This window comes from Cygnus olor, chromosome 3, assembly GCF_009769625.2.
Source record: "Cygnus olor isolate bCygOlo1 chromosome 3, bCygOlo1.pri.v2, whole genome shotgun sequence".
NCBI lineage: Eukaryota > Metazoa > Chordata > Aves > Anseriformes > Anatidae > Cygnus > Cygnus olor.
This window is the reverse complement of record NC_049171.1, coordinates 6,201,181-6,220,267: the sequence shown is the minus strand read 5'-3', so window position 1 is coordinate 6,220,267 and position 19,087 is coordinate 6,201,181. Positions and strand designations below refer to the sequence as shown.

At 43.7% G+C, this 19,087-nt stretch overlaps 1 protein-coding gene across 3 annotated transcripts in view; it reads left to right on the top strand.

Annotated features, from left to right (window-relative positions):
* Nucleotides 1-16,545, top strand: part of RCAN2 (regulator of calcineurin 2) — a 78,611-nt gene extending 62,066 nt beyond the window's left edge. For all 3 annotated transcript variants that reach the window (XM_040554280.1, XM_040554281.1, XM_040554282.1), the window contains 3 exons: nucleotides 2,262-2,435; nucleotides 4,472-4,643; nucleotides 11,955-16,545. In XM_040554280.1, the coding sequence (XP_040410214.1) occupies nucleotides 2,262-2,435; nucleotides 4,472-4,643; nucleotides 11,955-12,115 (507 nt within the window). In that variant the 3' untranslated portion in view covers nucleotides 12,116-16,545. The remainder of the gene's footprint in view (nucleotides 1-2,261; nucleotides 2,436-4,471; nucleotides 4,644-11,954) is intronic.
* The last annotated feature ends 2,542 nt before the right edge of the window (nucleotides 16,546-19,087 follow it).

Sequence of the window (19,087 nt, the reverse complement as noted above, 5' to 3'; positions counted from 1 at the left end):
TCCCCTCTGTCCCACATCGTGGCCCGAAGCAAGGGCTGGGCTCCATGTTTTGATTTTTCGTGTGCTGTGCAAGAAGAGGGCAGGCGTGAGACCGGCCAGTGCGAGAAAACAGGAATCTTCTTCCTCCTAAACAGCCAGCTGCAATAGGTGGTTACCTCCCGAGTACTCAATGTGATCAGTTATGTAGGTTATGCAGAGCCCTGCATGTTTCTACACCCTACTCTACGCGTACATCAGTCCCCTGTCCTGTTGTCTCCCTCCCCAGCCCTTTTGCCCAGGTCACTGCAGGTTGCACGGACAGCATCCCAACCCCGCCAGAGCTGCGGCGACTGCTGCGTTTGGCTGACCTATAGCCAAACGCCACCTGAGGCTGACTTAGGAAAGCTAAATTGTGCAAAAAAGTAAGATAAAAAAGAAAAATGTCTTTAAAAACCCCCACGTCAAACAAAGGCGTGAAATATTGAGAATTTAAATGCTAGGTGCTGTGACTAGACCTGCTTGTGCAAACCCATCAGCTTCCTGCTGCTTGTGGGATTGCTGTGTGCCTTTCTTTGCCCCCGACCAAACCACTGAGCTCTCTTCTCTTTTTTTTTTTTTTTTTCCTTCAAAGTATCCCCCGTGGTGAGAGGAAGAGGTGAGCGAGGTCAGGCGAAATGAAATGAAAATCATGAAAGCTTAATAGACCACAGGGAGGTTCTTCTGAAAGGCTGCCAGGGATGGAGTATCAGTTATGGGGAAGAAGACCACAGAGCTGGCAGTGAATGAAAGGAAATGTGGAACATGCGCGTTGAGGTTTCGTGTTCTTTGCCATGCAACAGGTCTGCTTTCCGGTTAACTCTTTAACAAGCCTCTGGTGCTGGCAGGAGGACGCAGCTCTGCTCGTGTCCCCCCGCTGCCTGTGGTTCTTCAGGGTACATTTTTCGAAGTTTTGTACTCTTTGTCCTGCCTGGAAGGTAGCAGATGAGGGCCGAAGTATTGATCAGATTACACAAATTGGGTTTTCTGTTTCGTCTCCTGCAGCCTCTGCCCGTTAGCCACTCTAAGAGAGAAGAAATTATTTTCCTCCATGAGAACAGAAGTTACATAAATACATAAGATAATGCTTACTTGCAGATGTGTCAGAGCACACGTGAGGTTATTTTCCACCTGACATAATAGCCTTCAGTGGATGAAATATTTCAAACAGGGTTTTTTTTGCAGGATAAAGAACTCTTAATAAAAGGGGTTTTGTTCTGGTTGATTCCCCATCCTGTAAGACTTCCAAGTTTTGATCACAGATATTAAAATGCTAGGACTTCACGTGGCCCTCGCCGGATGGCAGCCTCAGGCCTGAGGAAGCACAAATGTTAGACTCCATAATAACTGCTCCTTTTTGGTCTTAACATTTATGAATGTTTGCTTGTGTGCATGAAAAGACCCGTGCAGGTATCAGAATTGATTTAAGGCCTTCAGTTTCATTTGATGATGTGACGCTAGTCTGTGTGCCCAGAGCTTACAGAGAAAATAGAGGGAGTCTGATCCTCCAGGGGTGCTAACGTACCTTGAATTTCTGCTGATTTCCAGATCCAGAGATTTGGTACCTATCAGACCTCTCTCACACTGTTAAAATATCCTTATTTGGGTCACGTGCTTTTGAACACGCTGTTCTATAGCGAAACATTTTTAAGCCTGAAATTTATCTTTAGGACAGGTCACTGTTTTCTCCTATCTAATCATTTTTTCCTGCTGCTACGCTGACTCTGAAGGACTAGGTCTGTATCTGCTCTAAGTATCTAAATGACAAAACACGCAGAAAAACGTACTGTACAATGCAAAACGACCCCACAGTGCTGATTTAAATGTAGCCCTCAGTTCCAGCAGGCCTGGCTGTGTCTGCTGACTCTGTTGTCATTCTGCACAGTGTTTGCTTTTGTACAGATGAGATCAGTTGTCTGGTATTCTCAGCCTTCTGCCCTTTTCAGCCTCATTTCATAAAGCGCTATGCTATGACCGTCTTGCTCAACTTTTATGAGAAGTTTAATAGCCGGCGGGTTCTCAATTTGAAAACTCCTTCCCTCAAATATTTTCCAGAGGTCAGCACTTTCAGACCGATGCTTTCCATAACTTCTTTTCGCAGAGCCCTCATTCATCCGTGGACAGCCACCCCCAAGGCTGAAACCTGCTGGTTAAACGGTCATCCTTAAGTTCCAGATCGTGTTTTAACAGACTGATGTGACACAACACCAAGCTAATCTTCAGTATTGTTTCTTTTTCATTTGCAGGAGAAATTTGAAGGCTTGTTCCGTGCCTATGATGACTGTGTGACATTCCAGCTGTTTAAGAGCTTCAGACGCGTGCGGATAAATTTTAGTAGTCCCAAATCAGCCGCTCGTGCCAGGATAGAGCTGCATGAAACACAGTTCAGAGGGAAGAAGTTAAAGTTGTATTTCGCACAGGTAATGAAATCTCCTATCTACTTCTGTGTAAGTGCATAGCTTTTATAGAAATATTGTACAATAAAGCTGAATAAAAGCAATAAAAGTTTCTCCCTTGCCCAATATTTGTGCTAAAAGATTACTCAAACACCCTTACGTTGCGTGAGCTGTACTTGCCCTGCGGGTCTACAGTTAATTTAAAGGACCACTTGGGACCCAGGTTGCTTATTCAACACACAAGTTACATAGCTTAGAACTGATTTACAACATCTGGTATTTTCTGTGGGTAACGTTCTAGCCATAAAAGAAAAAAAAAAGGCAATAAAGTATGTAAGGTCATAAAAGAAGTAGGGCTGAATTATCTGGCTGCAGCCCTGAGCCACAGTTAGGCTTTCTCCAGCCTTTTTTTCCCTAACTAAATAAATGCGTGAATTTCCTAAAAAAGGAACTCGTTAATTTCAAGTAAAAGGGAGAAGATAGGGGGGAGAAGAATGCCCCCGGCTTGGGGGAGATAAGTGATTATATCCATCTATTGGAAGTGGAAGATGAAGGTTCAATTCTTCTTGACCAAGGGAGAGAGAATTCAGATCTCCCAGCCAGGAATCAGAAAGATGAGGGAGCTTGAGAGCCCTGACCACCACCTCTTCTAATCGTACTTTAATAAATAGCCGTGGTCAGTGTGGCTTGTGGGATACTCACCAGTGCCCGTAAGTAACACGAGTGTGCTTTGAGCTGCCAGATCAGTCCTTTAGAGGCCTTAGGCTAAGGGCAGGCTCATTAAGCGAAGAGGCTGTTAAATTTTGAATCTCTACATCTGGGGCAGGACAGGAGCTGCTCCGAGCCTAGGCAGAAGCAGAACCTTCTCAGCAAGACGGGAAACTGCAGCAGTGAAAACCCCAATATGCTTAACGGGTTAGATGGTTCAGAAGATTTTACAGCTGGATTTAGGTGTTGAAAATCTACCTCAGTCCCATTTTAAAGGCCCTTAACTCCTAGATCTGGCTCAGATTTTTTTCTGAAAGGTTTCAAAACCTGCTGGTAAGCAGACTGGAGAGTCATTTCACTCCACCTGAACAATCAAGAGATTAATAGGAAATCCGAGATAAGCCAGGAAAAAGAACAACTTGCATAACAATGACTACACTCCATATCCAAGCTGCTTTCCTGCAAAACTGTTTAGGTATCTGCACCATGTTCTCCAGTGCATGCAGTCTTAAAAGAGCTTATTAGCAGTGTCCAGGGAATGAATATGTGGAAGCAGCACAGTGTCTGGAGCGGTGTGTGTGTATATGGCCCCGAGCCAGACTGAATCAGCACTTCCAGAACTAGAAATTCTGGGGAACATGAAGTGGAGAGACCCAAACCAGGTTTTTGCAGAATCCATTCAGAAATAGCAGAGTGTTTGTCTTCAACTTGCTTTCATGTGAATGCAGTTTATTGCTTCTGGGCCCAAGTTGGTTTTAAACTTGCTCAGGTATGCCTGTAGCTGTGCCGTAATTCGTTTATGCTGGGGCTTCTTTAATAGACCAAAAAAAAAAAAAAAGAGCAAGAATTAAACTAGATAAGTAAATAGAAATAAAATGAGTATAATTAGTTGCAAACGACTAAGGAACATGATAGATTCCTTTATCACATCAACTAAAGAAACCAAATCTTCTGAAAAGTTTCTGAAATTCCTGCCATGGTGCAAGAATTACTGGTTTCTAATCTAATGCCTGCTCTTATTTAGGACTGTAAGCAAGTAGATCACAATACCTTGTTAGCCTCAGAAGTCTCTTAATGTGCAACTGTGGGTACCAAAGCTTTGCTCCTATTCTCAGAGAACATACACAACAGGCACAAACATTGTAGCTTTGCTCATGTAACAGCCCCCCACAGCGTATTTACTGTAGAGGAACCATCTGCAAGGTTGAGGGGAAATTCATCTGCAGGCCTTGTCTGCCGAGACTGATGCTGAAACCCTGCCTGGGTGGCATTTGGTATTAGAAGTGCATGATTTGAGCAATCATTCCATTTCCCCATCCTAAACTAAACAGTGTATTTGTTATGCTTTAAAGATTCAGACCTCTGAGACAGATGGAGACAAGCTTCACTTGGCTCCGCCACAGCCTGCAAAACAGTTTCTCATCTCGCCTCCAGCCTCCCCACCTGTAGGGTGGCAGCCAATAGATGATGCAACACCTGTCATCAACTACGACCTCCTTTACGCAGTTTCTAAGCTAGGACCAGGTAAGCCTGTGGTCCTTGTGTGCAAAAATGTTGGACAAAACCAAATGAGAAATAGCAGCGTGGAGGATAACTCGAGGAAGTTGGGGTAAAGCCTGTAAACTGGATTACAGCTTTGGGTTTAAGTTGATGCAGACCAACTGGTTCTTTGCTTGAAAATGAGCTTTACTTTAGGCACCTACGTAATTATATCTTATCTGCAGCTTGTAAGTGTTGTTTGAATAGCAGATCAAAGCTTGCTTACACAATTTATTCTTGTGCTTGTGCTTCTGTTTCGCTGAGACAACTGATGGTTTGTGTAGGGACTGGACAAATGCTTGTCCACGAGTAGAGTATTTGCTTTAAATCACACCTGCTCCGTACGGCGTTTCACGATGTGGAATACTTCATGGAGTGTTTAAGCATCGCTGCATCACCAACAGAGTGGAGAATCTCTCATGTTAACAAGTCTGTTGAGAGAGAGGACTGCCACTCCCCAGCCCCAGCAGGATTGCTCTGTTGGGACTGCCTGTTTTCCGTTGAGAGTGGTGTGCAGAAGGCACGGGATAAGTTGTAGCATCTATCAAAGAATGGATATAAATGGATAATGCAGAGAGACTTTGTTCTGTCTTCAGCTTATGCTAGGAACTGAAGCTAGCTGGGATTTCTGAGACAGTGCTTTCCCTTAGAAAATGCTTCTCTGATGAAACCAGCGCTTTTCATAGGAGAGGATTACTTTTGATTTAGTTGTCGTCTTTACAAAAAGATTTCATCGAATGCTGTTAAAGCATCCCTTTTAAAATATTCAAAATGGAAAATGTCCCAGTTCCAGGCTCAAGTTAGAAAGCAGTCTAATCCACATTTGTAACCAGTAAGGAAAAAATGGCATGTTAAATTACCTTCATACTGAAATAAACACTTTAGATCCCACCTAATAACAATTGTGGGGGTCAACTCATGAAAAATAGAGTTTATTTTTGAAATTCTTGTGGGATATGAGAATTATTTTCTCCCCAGCTGTAGTGAAGATGCTGCGTTCATGTTTTGAGTCCTGCTGGTTACAGACATCTCATCATTTGGGCATTTGTGTGACTGCAACCACCAACAGAATGCGTAGGGTGCAGGAAGATGCTTCCTGATTCGGGAGGTTTGCAGGATCTTCTTGCATCTTTTCCTGATGGTGTCTCTCACAGGGGCAGAATAGGAGATTCCTGGATTTTATTTATTCCCCTTCAGCAGGAAAGCCCGTAGATAAGGGCTGTCGGGTCCAACTCTTTGTACTATATTGCAGATTATTACTTCCAGAATTGATGCTTTGCTTCTAAACTGCTGAATAAAAGGAAGACAAAGAACTCCTTTTTTTCCTTTGATGCAGCAGTGTTATAAATGGAAACATGTAAACAAATTCCCTAGCTAGCTGGGTAATAAATCAATTGCTGTTCTAGAGCAGTGGAATGTGAAATATCACTCATTGTTCCACACCCTGGGACAGCTTTGCGTGAAGGTCATATTCGCCCTTATTTAAGGAGCCTGCAGGGAGCGATATGAAAAGTCATTGTGTGCTCTCTTCTTTCTATTTTTAGCACTTGTTAGAGAGATCAATTTTAGTTAGCTGCTGTGGCGGTTTTAAAATAGTGTTGCAGTTCTCAGTTGTGCATTTGCTATGTTTAGAATTTCATTGAGAAACAAAAGCCGCCGAAACTCATTTCTCTGTATCGCAGCAGTAAAACATGCTAGACATCAGCTAGCACCGTTAACCTTAGGTAAGTTCATTTTTTTTCATTCAAACAACACAATAAAAAACGTAACTGTGGCTTAACTATCCAAAAAAAATTGCTCATTGGCACAGTTGTGTGCATAAGTCACAATGTTAGAGCCTGAGTATTGTGTCTGTAATTTGTGAGGAATTTTTCAAACACACTGATTGGGTGAAATTAATATCCGAGGACCAGCGAAACGCGGTTAAGCATGTAAGTAGTGAACAGATTTTTATGTGCCCTCAGTACAAGGTGACTTTTACTCACCTGCATTGCTGGGAAGACACAAGACACACTGCTTGGACACGGAGCCATACATCCTTACCTATTCCACGAGTACAGGTCATCCCCTTCCACAGTGCCTGGCCATAATCACCCTAGCCACACAACAGGAGACTCGACCTGTCCCTCGGTACAAGCCTGGGAAATCCACTCCAGAGTAAAACGACCAGGCAAGCAGTTAGTTAACAGGTTTGCAGTGTGCTGTTCTTTTCCTAGCTCTGTTTTTTTGCAGGTGTTTCTTTGCAGCCTCGTGGCTGCACCAAGGACTGTCTAGCAGCTCCAAGGTCTAGTGGCAAGGATTTATTTTTCCTGTGCACCAAGGAAGCTGGATTTTGGTTGTCCTGCGTTAAACTGAGTTCAGGGAGGGTGCATTTAGGGAGGATCTTGGGGTCTTAGGGAGGACCTTGGCATGTTTATTTACTTTCTGGTTGATTGGTGTAGATTTTCACTCTCTGCATGTGTGGAGACCGAGCTTCGAGCGAGATACGAGCAGAACGAGCAGCTCGGTCACTGAGCCAGGAACCTCTGCCTGCTTCTGACCGCTAGCCTGCCATTTCTTCATTGCAAACAGAGAAGTGTGGTCATTAATCTTCCCAATGAAAAACACGTCCACTGTTGCGAGATCTTCCAGTAGGTGAACAGTGATGAAGATGCAGAGCGATGGCACTGACCTGGGGTGGCAGATTGACCGTTCGCCCGTCAGGCCCAGGCTGTGTCTGTGCCTGGCCTGCCTTTGACCTGGCTCTTCCCTGCACTTGCCACCCACCAATTTGTTGTCTGATCTAGGCCCTCGTGCGTTTTATACATTGTACAAGGTCTTAGCTACTTCCCACTGAAGAACACAGGAAATAATTTTATATGAGAAATATTTGCAAGAGGGGAAACAGCTCTGCAGGTCTGTGCATACTGCAGAGAAAGGGCAGCTGGGTTTGCTCTGCCGTGTAGTGGTGTGGTGCTTTACAAACCACCTTCCTGGCACCAAGGGAATCCTGTCCTCTGTGGTACAAAAGGGGGGTAGAATCCTACCCCTCTCCCTACCCACTCCCAACATGCATATTTCTTCTTTCCTTCCCCAGTGCTGCTTTTTGGTCTCTTTCAAACCTGGTACCCCAAATTCTCCACAACCTCAGTTCCTCCCTGCAGCTCGCCTTCACAGCCTCAAGCCCTGTTTGAAGAACACTGCAGGCCAGCAGCCCTTACAGACAGGCTGGTACCAGGCTTGGTTCTCTCCACGTTTCCCAGTCCTCCACCTTTGCACCTCCCAAATGCCCTCGAGCTACCCTCCAGGTGATGTAAAATACGTTTCATACTCTGAAAGCATCATTCTGGTTGTATTCTGAAGTGCTACAGACAATGGCTTCTGCCCTGCTCACCTGTGCACAGGGAAAGGGAAAATGGGGAGGAAACCCTGCCCAGCAAATGCCACACACGAGGATTTCAGCCACGTCACGAACTGCAGGTTGTCTGTGCCCAGGTGTTTTCCAACTCTCATGTTTCTTCTCACTGATTCAAAATAAATAGTCAATACTTCCTACCACTTCCAGCAAGGATTAAAAGGAGGCGGAGGGGCAAGCAGATGGGTGATGGATAACATTTTCCATCTCTGTCCTTCCTCTCCCCTCTGTTTGGTGGCTCTTGCTGTCCTTCCGTCCCCTTGCCAGGGGCAGTGTACACGAGAGCTGCTGCATGGAAAGTGCTCCCTCTGCCAGGAGAGGGATGTTCTTCTCTAACATCAGTAACAGAGACTGGGAGAGCAACTCCTCCACCTTGGGTACAGCAGGTCCATGCAGGAGAAATGCCTTGGGATGCGTTATTCCATCCCTTCTGGGATAAACGTGCACCCAGGCCAAGCACCACCCGCTGTCTGCACCATATGACTTGTAAAGCACTTGGATGGAGGGACTACGAAAGGAGTGTGTTTTTGTGCTGCTAATGACAGACTTAACATGGGGTGGGCAGCTCTGAACCCATTAACCTCTGATCATGAGTCGGAATCAGGGATGAGTTAGCTGCACAATATCATTACCTGTCCTTCATTATTAATTAAGTGTATGAACGTTGTCTTTGCTGGACAAAAGAGCCTCATTAGACACGAGATGCACCAGCAATGAAAGGTCACAGTAGTGATACACAAAGGGATAGGAAATCGCACGCCATTATTTTTAATTCTGAAATATCATCAGTTGCTTTTGTGCTGTTCTTGTGGTCATCCTTCGTGCATCACCTGAGGCTGCGGGTTTGCTTATGGTTCACGTGGTCACAGAAGGTCGTGCCAAGTGACACGAAAGCAGGCAGACTCAATGTCAAAGGGAGAAACTTCCAATTCCTCTTTTTTTCTTACGCCAAACAAATAAGCAGAGGAGCATCACTGCTATTTTCAAGAGTTTTTAAGGAATATTTTCGGGCACCTTCATACGATAGATGTGCCACAGCTTAATTCTTCCCTGCGTTGCATCCTGAAGGCACAGTTTAGATGTTAGAGCATATTTGGTAAATTCAGTGATATTTTTCTGAATAAATTTACGTGAGTTTCCATTATTATCTCAGCTTCACAAATATTTAAACAACTTATTAAGGGGTAGAGGTGGCTGAAATACTGCAGGAGGAGCAAGAGACCTCTTCCCCAGGAGTCCTTTGAGGATTCCTCCAGGCAAGTATGAGGAGCAGGAGTGGTGAGGCAAGGTAGGGCCTGAGAAAGCGAAGGATGCATAACAAACGGCATGGGAGAGACAGCTGGATGAGAGCATCAGGCAGAAGTTGGTGAGTCCTGACCATCTTGCTTAACCCAGCTTGCTACCCTTAGCTTGGGACAACCCTATAACCCAGAGGGAAGGCGTAATCTGGCTGTATCTGTTGGATTTTTATTTTGCATTTATTACCTTAGTATTTTCATACGAACGACACGTTTAGGAACGAGGTGCAGCTGTATAAAAGTCCCCTGTTTACTCTTGTCCTGCTCCCAGCTCAGCCATAAAAAGGTTTTCTGCATTTAGAGCCACAGTTCTGCAGGCATGAATAATTGTGAGTACAGAATCGAGTCTGCAGCTCATTTATGCTCAGAAATAACCGTATGCCTTAAAACCCCAATTTAGGAGTGCCTCACATTTTGATTTGCAAAGTGACATTAATTGCTGTTGCAGCCGCTTGTGCCAGAGGCATCCGAATATTTTCCCCTGCGCCTGCGCTTATTCCCGCTGTTCTTTTGCAGCGGCAAGGCTCCTTGTGGGAAGGGTTTGAGCGGTAAAAGGACCTGGCATTTGACCTGGGATCATTCCCTTTTAAGAGGGCAGTGAATCTGATTTTCCTCCGCGGCGCCGGTGCGCGAGGAGAGGGCCCGGCTTTGTGTGTGTGCAGCGCTGCAGAGCCGCTGGGAGCTGACAGTGACCAATGGAGCCTTCGGAGCCCGGCTGGCAGCATTGACGTCAGCCCATAGCTGAGAAATTAGCCGAAGCCCGCGGGGAAAATAGGCAAAGAAAAACCACATAATTTCTCATCGCAGCACAACCAAGCCATTTCTCTTTTTATATTTTCAGCCTATCAGCGAGACCTGCAATGCTTTGCTCAGTTTGGATTCAGAGGAACGGCTGCCAAAAATAGACCAGTTAAATGTCAACATTAATGGTATCACAGCAGTAAAATATTTCGCACAGCAAGATGCCTGACTTATAGTTATTATTCAGTAGCTGCCTTCTATTTTTTAAGCAAAAATGCAACGTGTTCTCCCGTCCTCTAGTCCCAAGCCAGCCAGTCGTATTTGGACCGAGAATTTTTCAGCATAAATAGCGTGTGGTGACAGTCTGCGTGTGCTAGTGCGGACCTGCAGCACCTTCCTAGCATGCGTTGCTCTGCCACAAAGCTGGGGATAAATACAAGTCCAAATTAATAACACGAGCAAACTCCAAGTGCTTTGAGGTAGGGAGTGCCATCTCACTTTCATTGTACAGCGCCTAGTACTGTCAGTTCCTGCCTGCGATGCAGGTACTGGGAGCTGCTGTACCCCAAGTACAGGTCAGCTAGATATATCAGGTCCTTCCTCTGCCTGCAAAATAATCAGCCTTCCTCATCACAGACTATTTTGCAGGCAATATGCAGTGGCTTTAGAGCAGCCTTATGAAAAAAAAACAAGCTGCCAGGTATATATGTGGTCATTGTCAGCCTATCTGAACTTGAAGCCAGCCTGTGGGGCTGGGAGACGAGAGAGATGACAAATAGTCCAATTTATAACAGCGCATTACCTGGAGTGGTTTCTAGTTGTCAGTGTCTGTCCCTTCTGAAAGAGCAGTTCATCCTGTCAGAAATGTTAGGACTTTTTTTTTCCTTTCCAGTCTTAATTCCTTGTAATTTAATAACCAGTACCACTCACATGCGGTGTACAATCCAACACGTGTAGTGCCAGCTGACTGAATGCTGGCCTGAAAGTCCCGTGTCTGATCCTCATTTTCCTTTGTGTATTTATTCAGGTAACCTCGTTGCATTTGTTTCCATTTAAGACATACTCATCTTCCTCCTTGGAGTGCTGGGTGGGACTTAAAGAAGGAACGTAGACAGTTTGAAAATCTAATGTACTGTTTAAGCATTCAGCCTGCAAGTGAGCATTTACAGACAGTACTCTAATCTTATCTATAGAGACAGAATTTGTTAGAGCCCCAGGTAAGGAGCCTTGAATCTCTAAATCCATCTGGTATCTGTATATATATTTATTTGTGGAGATCCCTTTATAGACAGCTACATTGGACCAAGTTTTGATGTTTCAGTCTGGAGCTGACAAGCTGCAGAATCCAGTGGACCTTCAGATGTTACTTGAGCAATTCTAGACCGAAAGAAAAAAAGGTAGCCCCACCCCAGCAGGTCTGACGTATGGCTTCGGACCAGATATATCTGAGGTTCAGTTCTAGTCCCTCTTCTTACCCATCAACTTCAGCTTTCTCTCTTCTCTTCATGCATTTATTTCTAGTGCCATTGGCCATTACTACTGGTGCAAAACACCACTGTAAACACCAGTGGTTTTTCACTTCTAACTGGTTTTCACTGGGCTCCTTTTTGCTCCATGAGTCCCAGCCTGTTGCTAGCCTTTATTATTTCAGACCAACAGCCAGTGCTTGGGGGCAGGATCCCCAGAATCTGCTGTGATAGTAGGTACGATGTAGCAGGTATAATCTAGCCATGCCTGCCCTCACCTACGGGTAGGAGCAGCACATGAACATCTGCCCTACATGGTTGTAGGAATCTGAAAGTGCCACGATCTGTGCTGCTGCTCAAACTGTTGGCCTTTGATCTGTTTTTCCTCTGCTTCCAGGAGAGAAATACGAGCTGCACGCAGGAACGGAATCCACTCCCAGTGTGGTAGTGCACGTCTGCGACAGCGACATGGAGGAAGACGAGGACCCAAAGAATTCTCCAAAGCCAAAAATCATTCAAACTCGGCGCCCTGGTCTGCCACCTCCTGTATCTAACTGAGCCTCTCCAGCAGAAGCAGCACTTCTCTCCTCCAGCACAGCTCTTGTGTTTTTTTGTTTGCTTTATTATTATTAAATTTTTTTTTTTTGAAAGGCAGCCATCGCCTTTTGAGTACTAGGACATTAAGCTCATGGAAATCCCTTCTCAGTAATCAAGCCTATGTAACAAAAGGGCTAGGAAAAAAAGATCTTTGTAATATGTAACCATATCACACACCAACTAATAGGTTTTCTGGAAAGGACAAAACAAGGCTGAAGCAGGGAGGGGTTCAGTCTGAGGATTTTCCACAGCTATAATTTGCATGCTGAAATGCCACCACCAGAGAGATCGGTCGCGGTGGGTGATTAGGCTGGTATCAGGCTTGATATTGAAACTCCCAGAATACTTGCTGCTGCCCTTCATCAAGGAGCCTGCTTCTCTGCCCTCAGTTTCCCAGCAGACCTCAGGTTTTTTTTTTTCCTTTTTTTCTTTTTTTTTTAAGGGGAGTGAATTGTTTTTAATCTAGCAGTTTGGTGGCCTTTCAACCCCCTGGATTTTTTTTTTTTAAGGAATATTATCCTTGCAACCTTTTTAGAAACAGAAAAATGCCCTCTTCCACCAACAGCTGTAGAGTGAAGCGGTCTGTAACGGTGGTAGGGATGTGGCACAGAGGTCTCTGGGCTGAGGGGAGAGGCAGCAGCTTGCTGAAGGGTTTGGTGTCTTTCAGTCTCTCTCTCTAAGGAGGGGGGAGACAGAATATCAGTAAGGATTGTCATTTTATCTTCCATAAAGGTCTGAGTGGTACTTCTCTCTGAGTTTGAGGAAGAAAGAGAACCTGTCTGCTCATTTAAGATGGGATTCATTGCTCTCTGTCATAGCTGTAAGTTCCAGTAATGATTAAGGCTGAATGCTTTCCTAGTGGTGTGTTGAATAGCCCTGAAACGTGGTAATTACTTGTACATCCCTAATAATCAGTCCTTTCCCCTCCCCGTTTCCTGTGCTTTAAAGCCCTTCTTGAGCTGTATACAGTTTGGGTTTGTGGAGGTGAGGAGAGGTTAGTTGGTGTTCTTTCGTTTTTCTTTTTCTTTTCTTTCCTTTTTTTTTTTTTTTTAGGCCAAAGAAAACAGGACCATAATTACACACTTGAAATTAGACTGCATGCAATCGAGTCCCCTTTCTTCACTCTGTCCTGCATGTTTCTTTCACTTGCAATGTATACTGGGTTACAGAAATTGTTCTGTGTTTTCATCATGGCCAACGGCAGACAGATGCTGGATTCCCTGTCTGGTAGACCTTCCATGATGATTTTTTTTTTCATGTGTATTTGTCATTTTGAGAACATATTTTCTAGACATTTGAGCTCAGATTTTGCATATACTTAAGCATGCGCTTAATTTATGCACATGAGTAGTTCCACTGAAATTAATACTGCAGAAAATTGAGCATATGTGTAAGATACAGTGGGATTTTTAAGCTAATTAGCTGCAGCTGTACTCCCGAAAGTGACTATAAAATGGCACAGTGAGATTCCAAGGTTTAAAGTCTTTTACAAGTTAAAATAAGCATATAAATCTTGGAAGCTCACTCTAGGATCGGAAAAGTCAGCTTAGGCTCCGTAATCAAGATTTTTCTCATGAAACCTAACGATCAGTGTCCTGAGGGAGGGTTCCTTTCCCTCCTTAGTGAGGCTACAAGCTGCGGAAAGGTCAAGTCACCCTTGTCGTGGTATTTATTGGCTCTGCAGTACTTCCAAGAAGAAAAGTGTGTTGCTTTATCAGTGGCGACAGGAGATGCCATTCTCGATCTTGCATGGGGAGGACATTTTGAGAAGTAAGGACTTTCCGTTCTCATATAGTTTATTCTCTGACCACCACAGCCCCCTGAAATATTCCTGTTGAAGTTAGTGCTTTACTTAGCGTGTATCTATAACGTGATAACTGTTAATACTTTATGGACATCGTCGTGTGTGTGTTACACTAATAGAAGCACGTTAAATACAGCAGAGGCTGAACCAAAACGGGGCTTTAGTATCTCCATGATATCTGAGTAAAGTTGTCTTCAAGTATCTCCTTAGAGGTGTCACTTGGATTATTTTTCAGTGCTGCACTTAGAATTGATTTAAATAAATCATTTGTTACTGATTGTCCTAGGACTCGAATTTGATGTTCCTATCGAAGATACCTTCATAGGCCACCTGCGGTATTTCAGGAGTAACACCACTGTCTGGTTTGAGAACATACAGAACGCTGAACTCCATTGGTTTTAGACTAATACAAACACAGTAAGATCTAAATGCTTAAGATTTTTTTGTTGATACGTGCTGTATGAAAGAAATTCTTGGCCACATCCTCAACTGATGTCAGTGACCAGAGATCTTCTCCAAAGTCGATACTTTAGGTTTTTTACATGTAAAAATGTCAGGGCTGAATCTAGTCCTTATATCCATGTACTCAAACTTTGGAGAGATTTGGTTCTGAACTGTGGAATTTGGCCTCCAGTGATGTAAAACTACACTGCAAAAAAAGCACTGGGTTTTAAATGTTCTTTCCCAAAAGTGCATTTACAGACAGGTTTAAAAACAGGTCCGATTCAATGACTACTCTTCATAAACTATGTAGCACTACCCAGGAGGGAGCAGAACATAGCTTTATTGATTAAAGCACAGGAACAGAAACGCAGTTACAAGCCTGAAAATGCAGAAGCCTGTTGTAATAATGATAAATGTTTATATCTCACCGTTATACGGTTAAACATGGTCATCACAGATTATTCCACAATACCTAAAAAAATTATGGCCCTATCCTAAAAGTAACAGCATTTGTGACTCTCTGAAGAGAACCTGGTATTTTGCTAACAGCTGTTTCTTGTCTGGTACGAAAGGCTTCCTTCAGAAAAATGCTGACCATCTGGGAAAATAAATGTCCTATTTAATTCAGTAATTCATAGACACAGCCCCCACTTCGGGGGGAATCTTCTCCTGTGTAGCATCTACCAGCTCAGTCCCTGTGACTTGCACTTTTCCTAGGGTGTCCACAGTGCTGAAGTACTCTCCTGTAGCAATATAAATGGGAGTGAAATCTGTGTTACATTGCAGCCTGTGGTGCACGGTGACATAGCTGACATCTCTTTAATTTCCCTTCCCGAGCCCGGGCAGCGATGTGCTGGGGCCCTCTGCTGGGTGGCTGCTGCTGCTGGCTGGAAATGAAAGCAGGAATTGCCAATGACTTCCTCAGTACAGCTAACAGCACGGAAACATTTAAAATGCACAGAGAAAGGGCGTGTTGGAATCTGCTTTTTCATTTTCAGATCAGAAGGATACGGAATTTCTGTGGCCTTGATTTTTGGACATAAGCTAATACAACACCCCCTTCCCAGCCCAGCTGTACGACTCACCTACACTTTGTTTTCATCAAGAAAACACGGCAAGAGCATCCCTTAGCAAGAGTACAGGCATATTTACTGTAACATCCTTTATATTCTAAAAATGTGCCCAATAGATAAATTGCAGTCCATTTCTTTAACAGTTATTGGCTGTAAATTGTCTTGGGAGGGGGTGAAGAGGTTGTTTTTATTTTGCTCTTTTTCCCCCCACACTCAGCAGCAGCGAAAAAGCTTTCTGCAAAAAGACTGTTCTTTGTACAGAGTAAGTGACAACCGTCCTGCAAGACCCAATTACAGTGGTACGTCCGAGCACTGTGACAAATCACGTTAGCTTCTCCATTACGCTGTACATACTATCGAAGTATTCTATTTAGTCATGTTTTATAGGAGTGTTAAAAAGCTATTGGCTAATTAACCACTTTTACACTTGTATAATTCAGAGCTTAGTTTAAAAAATAAATATGGCAACGATATTTTCGTGTTCTGTTTGTGCTGGCATTTTGAAAAGCAGCATCTACAAGACGTAAACCGCGTTAAACTGACTAGGGTGATACATGCCACTGCCCTCTTAATTGGTAGAACTGAAATGGCTGAAATGTTTGACAGAGGTCAAACTCCGTTTCAGTTGAAATTAAAAAATTAGGGGGCAAAATAGCCCTGTGATTGGCAGGGCATGCCCATTCCATTTTAAACTGCTGCAGTTTCACTGAGTCGTGTGAACTTGCACTGGTTCGCTGTGGATTTGGCTGCGTGTATGCTAACAAAGAATACAGCACGGTCCCGGGTGAGAAAAGCACATCTCTGGCAGACAAAGGGGCTCTTTCTGTGCTAAAGAATGATAAATACAGTGGGCAGGAGTGTTTGACTAAGGAACATGGCATCCAACTAACGCCGAGGCTGTGGGAAAAGTTGTTAGCATTAGTCGTTATAAAAATTGGAAGTCACTCTTTATAGTGTCTTGTGTTAATTTGTAGTGGATCTTCCAAACGATTGGAAAGCAGGAGATGAGTTTGTTGAGTAACCCGCTCATGAAGTTCTTATATTTGATCTTATGACGACCCGCACTTAGAGAAAAAATAAAAAATCTGGGTGTCCAGCTGAAAAGACCCAGTTTCTCAAGGGATCATTATTCATGACTCTGCAAATTAGATTTCTTGAAGACATCTCATTGGAAAAGTAAACCCTAAGCTCACTGATTCCTTTTGAAAGGACAGGCCTTAATATGTGTTTTGATTAGAACAAGTGTTAATAGTTGACTCTTTATGGAGTCCTTTAGAGATAAAAGGCACCGTAGAAGGCCTGATTATTCTTCACGTTTGAGCAACAGATGAGTTTTCCCCAACCACTGTAAGGTTCTGTATCGGATGGGACTGAAATCTTGCATTGCCTACGTGCTGATCGTGGCTTCTCCGTCTTGCTTGGTACTGGATGCAACACCTGGAAATAAGTTTCAAGGCTTCAGTTGTAAGCAGTAGGGAGCTGCGTGGCCAAAGGAGCTCAAACAGCTTCAAGAAAATTATGGCTGTATGCTTATGGCTTCGGTACGCACTTAATTTGTACCCACAAATAGGCAGTATTTATTTATACCAGGCATTTGGGCATGCAAGTGATAACGTGCAACCTAATCCTGCATGACACCGAATAATGGGAGCTGGAGGTATTTCTCCCAGCTGCAGCAGGGGCCTGGCGCTTGCATGGCTCATGCCTTGACTGCTTAACAGCGGAAGCTCCGTAGACTTCATTACTTCATTACTGGTAGCGTGGCTATTGCTGTTCCTTGTACAACCATTTATTTTACTTATTTTTTGTCCTAAAGTTAGGGTCAAAGCAAGAGAAGTGGTGAGTTCAGAATGTGTTGAAGGTCCGGAGTCCACACTACAGCTCTGTAATGGGGTCTGTAGTTATCAGCTCACCTCCTGATGATCAGCCCAGCTTTTTCAAATGGATTCAGCAGCTCACAGGGGCTGAGTCCTTCATTACTTTACTGCCCAGCGATGAAATCTGTAGGTAGGACTACCAATAGACTTACTGAAACAGCTTGCTTGAAGGGAAGGCAGTATCTGTCATGGATCTGGGGGACTGGAACCAGCTGACTGTGGATGAGGGGAGACAAGTAAGCTCTTACAGATACCCTGATCAGAGTGCTTTTAGATTGCCTCCTCTAAGCAATCTTTACTGAATTTATTTTTGCTTCTTCAGTGTGTACATTTTAACACTAAGCATTTAGCCACTTTTTACTTTCTATCATTTATTAGTATGAATTTAAGACCTCTGCAATTCCTCGATTCCCTTCTGCCCAAGAAATCACATTTAGTTCTGTTGTACCACAAAGCAAAACCAGGTATGGAGTGAAGTCCTAGACAGACCCTCACGCTCATGCTCGTGCAACTCTTCTTGAATAACTAGTTGTGTTAGAAAAAAGACCCAAACCAAACCAAACCAAGATGTGGCTTTTCTTGTTTTAGCACATCTGGGAGGAAGTTCAGTGGTTTTCATTATTCTAGCCTCCTCTTAAAAGGAAACTCTTTTTCTAAAGTGAACTGTGCTCTATTTTTAAATACATTTAGACTGCTGCATTTAGGGGTAAAATTACAAGGGAGGAAGTGTTGTAAAAGCTCTTTCCCACATGCCTTTTGACATGTCAGGTGTACTTGGCTTGGAGGGGAGGGGAGCTTGCACTGTTGGAGGCAGAATAGCGGCAGCACTCCTCATGCAAAGGCAAGAGCCCCGAACTGTCTTCACTGCAGAGATGCTCAGAAAGCATTTAAAAAACAACAACAAACAAAAAAAAACACATCTTAATTCATCTCTTCCCCCTTTTGTCAACTTGTTAGTTGCTACACAGAGCTTCTGGGGCTGCGGTATGAGTCATCTGTGGATCCTTTTACTACAGGATTGGGCACTGGAGCAGTGGCTACAAATCCTAGAATCTGGGACATTTGTTGGTGAGATTCTTGCTAGAGTAAGGATGAAAAGTGCTGAGCAGCCTCAAAGTTAATGGAAAATGAAGGCATTCAGGACCTTAAGACAGACTTCAGGATTTAAATCCATGTATTGAGAGCTGTATTAAGAAGGGCCCATTGCTGTCCCTGAGCCAGGGGCTTCCTCACTCACCTCAGTAAGAGCATCCACCAAGGATTAAACTTCTCTGTTATCACACACCAGAACAGCAGCCTTGTTTTAATAAATCATTGTAACCGATCATTAATCTCGTATGAGAAAGTCGTGTCCGCATTAGTGTCAGAGAGATGTGTTCTCTTCACTGTTAGGTTAATGGAGGTGAATGTTCTGAATCCATTCTGGAGCAGAGTTTTTGTTCAGAAACTTTTGAAAGGAACGTCATCTGTAATGACGGATGGGTCCTTAAGTGTCGACTTGGCAACTTGTCCTACTGTGGGTAGCTGCAGAAATATTTCATGTATGTTGTTGTAGATTTAAAAACATTAATCATGTTCTCATTCAAGTGTCTGCATTTCTGACACAGATGTGACATATCTGTATATATTATAAATCAATACTATTTTTAACCACATATTTTGTACAAATATTCACATTAGCTCTGTACTTCAGTGAAAATCTATTATGGTATTAAACATTTTGGTGGAATTAGCA